At 37.3% G+C, this 13397-nt stretch overlaps 1 protein-coding gene across 1 annotated transcript; it reads left to right on the top strand.

The window, feature by feature from the left end:
• Window positions 1-1102: 1102 nt before the first annotated feature.
• LOC113023404 (polymeric immunoglobulin receptor-like) lies at window positions 1103-12770 on the top strand. Its single transcript, XM_026169406.1, has 16 exons — window positions 1103-1141; window positions 1331-1657; window positions 1839-2159; window positions 2281-2577; window positions 3583-3654; window positions 3921-4022; window positions 4111-4187; window positions 4410-4489; window positions 7419-7498; window positions 7705-8031; window positions 8334-8654; window positions 8759-9055; window positions 9982-10068; window positions 10327-10425; window positions 10514-10590; window positions 12377-12770. The coding sequence occupies exons 1-16, from the start codon at window positions 1105-1107 to the stop codon at window positions 12434-12436; spliced, it is 2661 nt and encodes an 886-aa protein (XP_026025191.1). The 5' UTR covers window positions 1103-1104; the 3' UTR covers window positions 12437-12770.
• Window positions 12771-13397: the final 627 nt, after the last annotated feature.

Below are 13397 nucleotides of genomic sequence, written 5' to 3'. Positions count from 1 at the left end.
TGTCAGTAGACAGAGCTGGCTGTCATCCCAGAAGTTAAAGTCTAAGTGTCGAAGCAAACTCTCGCACTGTCATGTTTTGGCAAAAAGCAGACCCAAAGAGCAGATTCAAATAATGTCTGGCAGGTTTAAAGTGTTTCTGTTTGACTTGTTTGTGGTTTGAAAGCAGTTTGTGGTAGAATTCACCATCATTACAAACTGGCATATGGGAACTCTGTTAGAGAGGAGACAAAGGATTAATTGGAGTTCATGACGAAGACAGTGATTAATAGTCTTACTTTTGTTAGGAGTGAGAGGAGCCTCGGAGGTAGTTATTGCACATGTAAGTCCTTCCTATGAGAGATTACAGAAAGCTGGTGTTAGAGCTGGTAAGTAGAACTGAAGGTTTCCACAGGCAACAGGTTTCCAGATATTCAAGGGTTCTGTGATGGTGTGGAGCAGGTAACTAGGAGAAGTAAGACAAGACTGGGTTAGAACAAGCAGGTACTTGCAAGTAACAGGTAACAGAGATGGCCTAATAGTCACCACATACTAACAACAATCTAGAAGAGAACTGTTGCAACTTCCAGCTTGATATACTCCACGACTAGGCAAGTGTAGGAAGGATTGTTTCATTTGAGAAACTCCACCCAGGAGCGGAGCAGCAGAGAGAAGCCAGCCCAGAAACTCCACCTGAGTTTTAAAGGCAAGGAGAAGTTAACATAAGAACATATTTCCAGCCAGCTGCCCTACAACACTCTCAAATCAAATGGAAAAAATGGCACTGCAGCACATCCGCGGACTTTGGAGTGTCCTCAACCATACATATTGTATGTATGTGTGTGCGTCTCTTGTTTACTTAAGAGCTGTGAGAACTAGTATGTTTGTGCACTATGAAATTATTTTAATATTTGTCAATCATTTGACAATAAAACAAAAAGAAGCAAAATGTTGCATATGTACTGTATGTGCAATACAAATGATCTAAATGTAAGAGTTTAAAAATGTTGTCTAAATGCAGAAGTTAAAGGCTTCAACACTGCCATGACATGCAGGAACTCAAACTGATGTGGTCATACTTTTAGTACATTTCCGTTTAGGTTTCTATTTTTACGGAGCAAAGCAGAGATGTGGAGCTTTCAAAACCTGCTGTTCACCATCTGTGGTAAGTTGTTTAGATGAGTAAATACATAAACAGACCAAAGGTAGATTTAGATTAAATATAAAGATCTGTTTTTGCAGTAACGGGCAGAATACCACACCTTGTCCATCGTGTATACAGCACTAACATTGCTACTGTGAATGCTAACATAACAAATTAAACAGTGAAATATGTGTAATACTTTCTTTGCAGTTGCTCTGAGGTGTTTGATCAATGCAGTCGGGGTGATCCATGTGACTGGATACCTGGAGAGTGAGGTTAATGTCTCCTGCTCCTATGGCCAGGGTTACGAGTCTTATGAGAAGTATCTGTGTAAGAACGACTGTGGTGACAGTGATGTTCTTATTACAACTTCAAAACCAGTGAAAAACAAATACAGGATCCATGAAGACAAAACAGCACGAATCTTCACAATGACCATCTCTGATCTTCATTCTGTGGATGCTGGGAAATACTGGTGTGGAGTGACCATAACTGGAAAAGATATCTACACTGAAGTCAAGCTTAAATTAGTAAAAGGTAAATAAAGTCTTCTCCAAACAGCAACACACACAGTCACACACACACAAACATACACTTTATAATTGGTTCAGCTGTATTCGTTTTTTTCTTAAGATCTCAATCAGCAAGCTAAATATAAATGATCATATCTGTTCTGTGGCTTTAACACATTTACTGATGCCGTCTGCATTTTCAACAGACAGCTGCTGTGACACTGTGACCAAAGTTCAAAGTTATGAAGGACACTCTGAGTCTGTCAGTTGTCCGTATGAGTCTCAGTACCAGAACAGTCTAAAGTACATCTGCAGAGGAACACGGCCCTCCACATGTCTGCAGCAGGCACTAATCACCTCTGACACCAAACAAAATGGGCGATTCAGACTTGATGATGAAAAAATGTCAGGAACATTTACAGTGAACATTAGCAGTTTAACCAAAAATGATTCAGGGTCATACCTCTGTGGTGTCCAAAGAAACTCGGACCTGGATGTTTTCTCTGCTGTTGAGCTGGAAGTCAAAGGTGAGAGGTCATTATAATAGTTCATTACACCAATCAAAAGAAAACAGCTTCTTCTAAAAAATGTCTTTAAGAAAGTTTAATATTTTTTGAAACGCAAATAGTTTTTCTTTCCATTTGACAGAGTGGTGCTGTGTCAAGTCAACTAAAATAAATGGTACTGTAGGACATCCACTAACTTTGCAGTGTCCTTATCCTCCACAACATCGGGATAACAGGAAGTTCCTCTGCAAGGGAGAGCAGCTCAACAGCTGCAAAGACATAACCAGTCAAAGCAGGGTTAAACTTGAAGGTAATGGTTCTTCCAGCTCTTTCTCTGTGGTGATCACAAAGCTGGAAGAAGCAGATGCTGGGACATACTGGTGTGGGTCAGACTCAGCGAGGAGAGTTGGAAACTACACCAAGATTCAGCTGTCAGTTGGTGAGATGAATGTGTCTTGTGTACATGAAAATAAAATGGTTAGAGCTGTAAGTTACACCCTTTTCTCAGCCTATCGCATCAATGTTTCATGTCATCGTGTCATCTGCAGTGTGATGACTGAGTACACAGGTGTAAAAATAGGACTGTTGAAAACCTCATTTACCACTGCATACTTACATTTTTGGTGGCTTCAATGTAGACACAGCCTGTTCCAGCCTTGCAGAGCTAATAGATGTTAAAGGAAATAATCATACGATGAACTAATTATTATTCTAACAAAATATTCTTTTTTCTCATGAAATATTACTATTTGCATATGTACATATGTACATATGTACATATGTACATATGTACATATATATATGAGAAAGACAGGCACTGCAACAGCTGACATGACCAGTCAAAGCAGATTCACACTACAAGATAATGTTTCTTCCTGCTCTTTCTCTGTGATGTTCTGTGATGTTCACAAATAGTCACTAATGAACACGTTTAGATGAAAATAAAAATAAATAGTTGTACCACTTTTTATATGTAAAACAGATTACGAGACACACTGTAATTTTGATAAGACTTCAATTTAAAATTAAAATTTAAATCATTGTCATATGTTTCTTTAAATAAGCCATAGATGTTGAATATTCCACATGACTCATGGCATTCAGTGGACACTGACACTGAGGGGCACCTCAATGACAACTACATATACATTTAAGTTTGTGTAATATACTACGATATTTCTAATTAGTGCTATTTAGAATAGAATAGACTAGAATAGCCCTTGTCATTGTACATGTGTAGCGATCTTTTTGCATTTATTAGAGCTGTTTTGTTATATTTTGTAACTTTGTATTATTTTGTTTAATATAGTTACAGTTAAAGTTCTTACTGTCTTGAAACAATTGTGACCACATAATTTCCTCTAAGATTAATACAATATTGTGATTCTGCTTCTTGTATTAAAATAAAGTCGCTAATGGCAGTAAGAGTATTGTTCTCCAACAGTCTTTCTCCAGCACACCAGCACTGTACCTTCCACAGTCGAAATGCCTGGAAAAACTTCAACACAAATTACCGGTAAACCTGTTAAAGATGTCTTTCAGTATGAACTGCTGTTGATTAATATGTACCTACTCCAAAAGTAATGTTTAATTTTTGGAATGGAGTGAATGTAAGTCATTCAAAATGATCCTGAGAGTCAAAAACAGCTGTAGGTGAGCACACCAGAAATAAAATAATTATGATAACATGTAAAAATATTGATAAAAAGAAAATATGAGCCCACAGTTCTGCATTTATGTAGTTGAAAGTGTAATGTTTCTGTTTTGTTTCCTGCTTTTCAGATGCAGGACACTATGTGGGTTACACTGTTCGTCCCCTGCTGCTGCTACTGATATGCGTCTTTGCAGTTATAGTTTATAAGTGCAAACATCAGAAAGCAAAAGGTACATTTTGGATTCACTGGCATTCAAAAATGTACTCAAATGTGCATCTGTAAAGAGCATAACCATGTTTTACGCTTTGTGTTTTCAGAAGATGAAACTGTCATGAACAGAAATGCACAGAACGAAGATGCTTTAGAGGAAGTGATGCGTGTGGCAGAAAATAAAGTAAGAAAACTAAAGTTCAAAGACTTAATAGTGTGCTGTAGCTATAACAAGCCTTATTATACCAAACTGGGCAACACAACTAACTGTACATATTATTTATTAATACAATTTGCACTTTTCTCTTACATTTTACTGTTTTTAATTTTTACTTTCTTTATTTTTATCACTGTTATTCCAAGCAACGTCCATAACATCATCATGTGTTGTTCATTGTTTGAATAGATTTATGAAAGTCAAGACGTTGTGATATACTCAAATAAGGAGACGTCTGAACTGCAGAGTGCCGGTAATGACTGTGAAGATTAAGGTGAAGATGAACCAGACTTAGAGAATGTCACAACTGAAGAAATCTACTGTAATGGAAATTTCCATAATGCCAATTGAAGATAAACATTGTGTGCATTTGAGGTCAGTCTTTGGCTCTCACCTGTATGGAGATCATCCTGTTTAATTTGTCTTTAACATTAACAGTTACACAGCTAATCTTTTCTGAAACTGTGGGAAACCTCAAATGCAAATGACTAACATCAATGTAACGTAAATTAATCTGCAAATTAAACTAAAATTTTAGTCATTCTTGTCTGTTTTTGCCCCATTTAAACATAAACAGTCACAAGTCAAGTTATTTTTATGATACGTTTATATTTGTTGCAATTAAACATTTCTGACAAAGGCAGTTAATTGATATGATTTTACAGATAAAAGGAAATACAGTGTTTATTCTAATTCCATACATTGGATGGAACCGTCCGATGTATGTAACAGTGTAGCAGTTGTCACCCATGACGTACTTACATCGATATAAATAAATAAGCATATCTATGAAAATATTTCAACAGTGGAACTTTAGTGTAATCACAGTACTGTCATGCAAATCTTGGATTTATAATTAGTTTTAGTCTTTTTTTATATTATTGGTTTACATTTTTGCACTTTTATAGAGTAATGCTGTGCGCCTGTGCCTTTAACTTTGTTGTTAACTCTGTACTATTTATGTTCTTTATCCTGCGGCTGTAATATAATAATTTTCCTTGTTAAATCAATCAAGGGTATTAACGTTAAAAGCCCTGCTTATGCGAAGGCTGTGCAAACTTCTTTCACCACTTGGTGGCATATGTCAGCTACTTTTTGGGGAAAATGTATCTGAATATCAGGAACAGGACCACACCTCCACACATGCTCCATCCGAGTTTCTGTCTATAAATGACCCCTTCCCAGCACTACAAGCTGTTTATTCTTTTTTAATTCATTCAGTTATCATTAGTACATGGGAATCTGCCCGGCCTGAGTCACCACTGCAGCCTCAACTCTGCTCAAGCCATCTGCTACTAAAAATGAGGGTCTGGTCCCTGCTAGTGAAACAAATGTTAAAATGCCTTTGAAGGAAGGGCCAGAGGTGGCATAAATACAGACATTCTGCACTTAAGTAGAAATACAGGTACTAGTCTTTAGAATACTCCAGTAAAGGTTGAAGCACTGATTCAACTTCTTTACTCGAGTATAAGTGAAAAGTACAGGCTCCGAAATGTACTCAAAGTAAAAAAAGTAAAACGTTCTTTAGAGGATGTTTCTACCAACTATGTTTGTACAAACCTTGATGAACTTTGTGCTATATTAAAATAATAAAGACAGTAAAATGTTATTACATGAATAAAATTCAAAGTTTTAAGGGAATTTGGGGTAAAGGAAGTGAAACTGTAAATGTTCCATTGGTGACCCTTCCAGTAAATCTGCCCAGCATTAAGGCAATGAACCTTTAACTAAGGCTGACAAACAAGAAATGGTGAAAGAGAAAACTGAGAAACAACAATAACAACAGTGAGAAGGAGCCACCCTACTTGTGACCAGCCAAAAATTGCACAGTCAGAACAATGGTTCCTCCATTCACTTCTTTAATTTTTTAGCAAAGATGTTTACCAGACTTAAGTTATTGACTTTGTTCTAACACCTGTTTTTGAGGCCGCAAAGCTACATTCTGTAGAGTCAAGGTGGAAAACTGAGGAGCAGGGAAAGAGAAAACCGGCAAAGCAGCGTGCCACCGGCAGTCTGTCCAGGTTCTGCCACAAGCCATTAAAACAAATGCCCCATGTTCATACAGGGTTAAGTGGTGTAACAGGGAACTCTAGTTCTTGTCCGGTCAAAGTTTTTTCCCTGCGTCAGGAGGATGGGATGGCTCGTCAGATGATTTGACTTTTCATAAAACTGAGAAGAAGAGTTTGGTAGCTGAAAAGTGATGCGTCTTTTGAATGTCACAATTGTTGGTATTTTTATTATCATGATCAATATTGTAGTTTTATTTATTGATTAGTGTTATGTATTCGGTTTGGTACATTTTGAAAGTGTTAAGGTTTATATGGCAGCACGGACAAAGCAACTCTCGGGGCCAGCTAGGACACAAGTGGCACGGGACCTGCTAGCACGGTCTCTCGCGGCTGGGACACGTAGGCTCAGGTGGTGTTGCGTCCTCACGCCCAGGTGCTGACGCGGCACTGGAGGTGGTGGTGAACCCATGCAGGGATGTTAACTGGTGATAGTCACAGTTTAACATGGGCAGCTTCCTCAAGCTTCCTAGAACAAAACATTCTCACATTATTTTGTGCAAAATAAGCAAACGTGTCATTGTAGAGCACGTGGAGCTGATTAGTGATCAAGAGAAATGCAGAAAGAGGAGTTTCACATTTGCAGTTTATGCAGATACATAGGTGTCAATAACATCTGATAGCAATGCGAAATATGCTGATACAAAAAATTGTTAATAAAGTTTATTTTTAAAGAAGGCCTGTACCACAATGCAGGATTATGGCTCATACAGGTAACTTTGGTGTTACATGGGTTTTGTATTGCCATGGTAACTAATGCTCAAAGCCTTTTAAGCAAATCCTGTATAGTATACAAATCTGGGCCAATTTTAATGCAATGAAAAATTTTTGAATATTGATCAATCATTGTCCTGCTTTCTCATATTAGATTGTAGTGCCTCTATGTGACAGGATAACAAAACCCTGCGTTAAATTTAACAACTGAATTAAAAATACATTTTCAGATTAAACCTCAGACATGATGCGTACACTCAGTTAATCAGAGAAAAGCCTTTTCTTCCTTACCGGCTTAACAATTTTCACATAAAAAAAGAGTAAAGAGTATAAAAGAACGTGACCTAAATGCAGAAGTTAAAGGTTTTGGCATTGCCATGACATTCAGGAAATCAAACTGTGGGTGTGACATTTTCAGAATATTTCTTGTCAGGTTTCTATTTCTACAAAGCAAAGCAAAGATGGGGACCCTTCAAAACCTGCTATTCACCATCTGCAGTAAGTCATTTAAATGAGTAGATAGTAAACAGATGAAGACCAAACGTAGATGTAGATTAATCTGTAAATACGTTTCGGTAGTGCAGAGCAGAACACAATGCCTTCTGTTGATCTCAGCCCTTTGTTTATGCAGCAGTAACAATGCTATTATAAATGTTGATGTGACAAAATAAACAATATTTTTTTATACTGTCTTTTCTTTACAGTCGCTCTGAGATGTGTGACCAGTGCAGTAGGGGTGATCCATGTGACTGGATATGTGGGGAGAGAGGTTAACGTTTCCTGCTCCTATGATGAGGGTTATGAGTCTTATGAGAAGTATCTGTGTAAGAACGACTGTGGCGACAGTGATGTTCTTGTTACAACATCGGAATCAAGGAAAAACAAATACAGGATCAATGATGACAAAACAGCACGAATCTTCACAACAACCATCTCTGATCTTCATTCTGAGGATGCTGGGAAATACTGGTGTGGGGTGACCAGAAATGGAAAAGATATCTACACTGAAGTCGAGCTGAAGTTAGCGCAAGGTGAATAAAATAATTCTTCTCAAAATGTAGTTATTTGAATTCAAGTCAAAATCATATATAAGAGACATTTGTGACTGTAAAGGGTAAAAGGTGACAACAGATAAAAACGTAACTGGCAAAAGATTATTTATTTTTTCTGTTGTAAATATGACCTGATAATACTGATGCGATAGATGGTTCAGTTTGGTTGATTTTTTCTTAACATCCCATACAGAAAATCTCGTTGCAGCAACCTAAATATAATCATCATATCTGTTCTGTGGCTGTAACACATTTTCTGATGCCGTCTGCATTTTCAACAGACAGCTGCTGTGACACTGTGACCAAAATTGAAAGTTATGAGGGATTCTCTGAGTCCATCGTTTGTCCATACGAGTCTCGGTACCAGAACAACCCGAAGTACATCTGCAGAGGAAATCGGCCCTCCACATGTCTGCAGCAGGCACTGATCACCTCTGACAACAAACAAAATGGACGATTCAGACTTGATGATGACAAACTGTTAGGAACATTCACAGTAAACATTAGCAGTTTGACCAAAAATGATTCAGGATCATACCTCTGTGGTGTTAAAAGAAACTCTGAGCTGGATGTTTTCTCTGCTGTTGAGCTGAAGGTCAAAGGTGAGAGGTTATAATAATATTTAATTAAATCAGCTGAAAGGAAACACTTTCCTCTAAAAGAGTCTTTAATAGATTTGAATATTTTTCTCTTTCACTCTCCACAGAGTGGTGCTGTGTCAAGTCAATTAAAATAAAAGGTACTGTAGGACAGCCTCTATCTTTGCAGTGCCCTTATCCTCCACAACATCAGGACAAAGGGAAGTTCCTCTGCAAGGGAGAGCAGCTCAACAGCTGCAAAGACATAACCAATCAAAGCCGGTTCCAACTTGAAGGTAATGGTTCTTTCAGCTCTTTCTCTGTGGTGATCACAAAGTTGGAAGAAGCAGATGCTGGGACATACTGGTGTGGGTCAGACTCAGAGAGGAGGCCTGGAAACTACACCAAGATTCAGCTTTCAGTTGGTGAGATGAAAACATTTAAATGAAAATAAAATTAACAGAATTACATCTTTTTTTCAGTCCACATTAACTGTTTAAACATAGTCTGTGCATGCTGGTTCTATTGTTTGTGGTGTGAATTATTAGAAAACTGCCAACTAAACTGGAGGACTTTGATCAGATTTGGAGGCCACTCATTGAGTACCTGGAAACTATGAACAAATGAGAGCTAGTCTGTGGACTTCACCATTGGTTAAAATAAGCTGATAGCACTCTGGGATAAGGGAAGGGTGTGGGGAGGAAGGTTTTTTTCTTCTTTACTTTTTGTTTTGTTTTTTCTGTTTGTTCGTTCGTTCGTTCGTTTGTTTTGACCACCCTTTTTGTTACTTTCCACTGTCTTGGTTGTGTGTTTTGTTTTTGTTGTTCTGGTTTGTTTTGGGGTTTTTTGTTTGCTTGTTTGCTTTGCCCCTTTCTTGATGACAAAACTGTAAAAAGGAAGCAACGTCAGCCAATGGGGCGATTTGTAATTGTTATTCGTGCTTCACAATAAAAATATTTGAAGAGAATTTAAAAAAACAAACAAAACATGTGAAGCTGTCTTCTTGCTGGCTTCAGTAGAGACACAGCCTCCCAGAAGTCCTATTTAGCCATATTATTAAAATACCAATACCTAATGTGACAGTAACAAGCAATGTGACAACCAACCCCGGTCTACTGTAGATAAAAAAAAATAAACATGTAAAAATGATTAAAAATAAAAACAGGATCACTTTTATATGTATACATTATGAAACACGGGGGTAATTTGTGAAAAGTGTCAGAGTGAGCCAAAATAACTGCAGCTCTACGGTTCTGATGGGGATGGCTGTCAGGACACTGAAACTATTCACACAACTGAAATAAGATTGATGTATTAAAATAAAGTTGCTAAGAGTATTTTTCTCCAACAGTCTTTCTCCAGCACACCAGCACTCTACCTTCTGCAGTGGAAACGCTTGGAAAAATGTCAACACAAATTCCCAGTAATCCTATTAAAAGTACAGTATATACAATAAGTATCTTTCAGTGTGTACTTCTGACGATCAGTGTTGTGAGTTATGGTTATTTTTTGGAAAGTAGTGAATGTAAGTCATACCAAAATGATCCCGAGTGTCACAACTGCTGTGGGTGTGCGCACTAGTAAATCCCAAAAAGTATCCCCTGAGCTCACAGTTCTGTTGTGTGTCCCTGAAAGTGTGAATGTTTCAGGATGTTTATATTTTTATTCCGTTCTGTTTTTTCTTTCTGCTTTTCAGATGCAAGACACTATGTGGTTTACACTGTTCCTCCCCTGCTGCTACTGATGTGTGTTTTTGCATTTATAGTTCATAAGTGCAAACATCAGAAAGTAAAAGGTATATTTTGCATTCACATGCATGCAAAAATGTACTTAAATGTCCATGGAAAAAGAGGATAACCATGTTTTATGCTTTATGTTTTCAGAAGATGAAGTTGTCATGAACAAAAATGCACAAAATGAAGACGCTTTAGAGGAAGTGACAGATGCAGCAAAAAATAACGTAAGAAAACTAAAGTCCAAAACCTTAAGAGTGTCCTCTATATATAACAAGCCTTATTATAAACAAATGGAATAATGCAACAAATTTATTTTATTGTTAGCTGCGATCAGTGCAGTACTGTGCAAAAGTCTTGAGCCACCCCGCAACTTCTGTGTATTTTGCTTCCCAACCAGTGTTGGTCAAGTTACTTGAAAAAAGTAATCAGTAACTAATTACTGGTTACTTCCCCAAAAACGTAATCCCGTTACTTTACTGATTACTTATTTTCAAAAGTAATTAATTAATTAATTACTTAGTTACTTTTTAAAAACATGACAACCTGAACAGGTGATAAATCTTTCAGCCCAATTCTACTTTTTCTGCATAATCCATCATACAAAATGTAATCAAATGGAAAAGTCCCTTTTTAAAACTTGTTTTATTAGTTTTAACCTTTTAACTTTATGCATCAAGCAAAAAATTTAATTATATGCAACATTCTCTGACTGGAAGAAATTAGTTTAACATTTAAACCTATTTTCTGCACATTCCAGCACATAAAATAAAATATTTTTTTGTGTTTACACTCACTCTTTCAAATAGATGCAAGTAAAACACAGCAGAAAATAAATAAAATAAATAAAGTCAAAGACTCAGCGGTCCTGTTGCTCTATTTTCCCCTGTAAAGCAGGAGTAGGGCAGGCGAAGTTTTGCCCTGGTGTAGGTGTACCGCAGCGGTCAGTGGAAGAATCCGCGAGTTTCTCTGTGAATTTCACATTACGTCGTTGCGCACTCGGTGCTTGCTTTGAAGTTTAGGGGGTTTTTTTTTTCGCTGTTAAAAGAAGTTTTCTTCCCACTCACAAGGACACTAATGTTTTTGTCACTTTTTATGGAATCAAACTCAAAGTAAGGTCAGTACTTCCACGCTTTAAACGCTGCACGCTCATACTCTGTTGTCACGAACGTCGCACTCGCTTACGTCACTGTCATGAGACATGGCAAAAAATCACGGTTTTAGTAACGCAGTAACGCAGCGTACTTCCGGGAAAGTAACGGTAATCTAATTACCATTTTTGCAATAGTAATCCCTTACTGTACTCGTTACTTGAAAAAAGTAAATGGATTATAGTAACACGTTACTGCCCATCTCTGTTCCCAAGTATCCAGACTTCTGTCACATTTAAAGTTCTCCAGAATTTTTTTTGAACACTGGCTGCTTACTTCTTTTCAGTTCGGTTTTTGTGCCTGAGTATTTCAAGAAGAAGAATCTGTTTGTTGAGCCCCCTTGGCCCATTTGCTGCTTAAAAGGCCTCACAAAACATTTTTTTTATGTTTAAGCCAAGAACTCACAATGAATTTCAATGTTCAACACAAACGTAGTATAAAATGAAGTAATAAAATTTCAAATCGTCATCATTACTATCACATCATAGTATTATGTAATGTATTTGTAACCATTATTGAATACAATGAATCAGAAGCAGGCAATAACTGTTAACATTTATCACGGATAGTGATTGGATTATAATAAACTTTGGTGCTCACCTTGAAATTGGAGGAACTGTATGAGCCAGAGGTGTTCAAAATGTTGGATTATCGTGTGTCAGTTAATGCACACACAGATACACCACACAGACTTTTATTATAATTCCGCTGAAGTCTTCATATTGAGTGTGCATAGATGTGGTTTTACTGTTGTATTCACTGCTGTAGATGACAAGACAATAATCTTAATTTGACAGTGGTGCTAACGTAGGAAAGATATTAACAACACATCATCATGTGTTGTTCATTGGTCTCTGAATAGATTCATGGAAATCAAGAAGTTGTGATGTGTAAGGAGGAGACGTCCAGACAACAGAGATGAACCAAACTATGAAAATAGAAGAAATCTACCTGAATAAAAATGTCCATGAAGCCAATAACAGATAAACAGAACATGCATTTGGGGTCAAACAGTGGATCTCACCTGTATAGAGATTATCCTGTTGAATTTTTCTTTAATGCCAAGAAATCTTAGAATAATCAGCTTTCTCACGGACTCTGTGTTACCATGTGAAATAACTGCTTTTTATGCATATATAGCTTCACTTCTTACTCCTTTGCTGTTGTCTCTATTCTCATGTTTATTGCTTAGTGTTAACAACATAATCTGCACTGATTTTCTCATTCTGTGAAAAGCCTCAAATGTCAAATGTAAACATGAGTGTCAAGTGAATAAATCAGCAAAGAAAAATGAAACTTGGTTGTTTTGCCCTATTTTACCATAAACTGCCACATTTTCAGGGTCTGTGATTTCCAGGTAATTGACTTGAAACAGAGCAAGTAAAAATTACTTCCTTGTGACTGTCAGCAAAACAAAAGAGATGGTTGTTGACTTCAGGATGGAAAAAAACAGCGACTAAAGCCACCACAGGTACTTGCACGGTTACCTGAACAGTAATACTGTGTAAAACAAGGGGATAAGCCCAACTCTGCTTTCTAATGAAACTCTACTTCTCCGTCTTACAGTTATATTATCAACCTATTACCCGGGGCAACTGTGCTCACTAGCCGACTGTACAGGTTGTCAAGACCTGAAAGAGAAGTAATGGAAAAGTACATTAGTGATTCCCTTGCTGCTGAAATCATCTTTGTCCATCTTTGATTAAACTTGTCTCTGCCCAGTAAAAGTTACCCTAGAACATGAAAGGTCAGGAGCCAACGGAGTGGTCAGGACAGGTTTTAGCTGGGAGACATGGAAAACATTCACAGTGTTTTCCATGTCTCCCAGCTAAAACCTGTTCTGACCACTCTGTTGGCTCCTGACCTTTTATTACATGTACTGT

Source organism: Astatotilapia calliptera, chromosome 6 (genome assembly GCF_900246225.1).
Source record: "Astatotilapia calliptera chromosome 6, fAstCal1.2, whole genome shotgun sequence".
Taxonomy (NCBI): Eukaryota; Metazoa; Chordata; class Actinopteri; order Cichliformes; family Cichlidae; genus Astatotilapia; species Astatotilapia calliptera.
This window is presented reverse-complemented; position numbering and strand designations above follow the sequence as displayed.

Coding starts and splice junctions, on each gene's coding strand:
- LOC113023404 (XM_026169406.1), top strand. CDS start 1,105: ATGTGGAGCTTTCAAAACCTGCTGTTCACCATCTGTG. Junction 2,578..3,582: donor CAAGATTCAGCTGTCAGTTG/GTGAGATGAATG, acceptor GTTCTCCAACAG/TCTTTCTCCAGCACACCAGC. Junction 9,056..9,981: donor CAAGATTCAGCTTTCAGTTG/GTGAGATGAAAA, acceptor TTTCTCCAACAG/TCTTTCTCCAGCACACCAGC.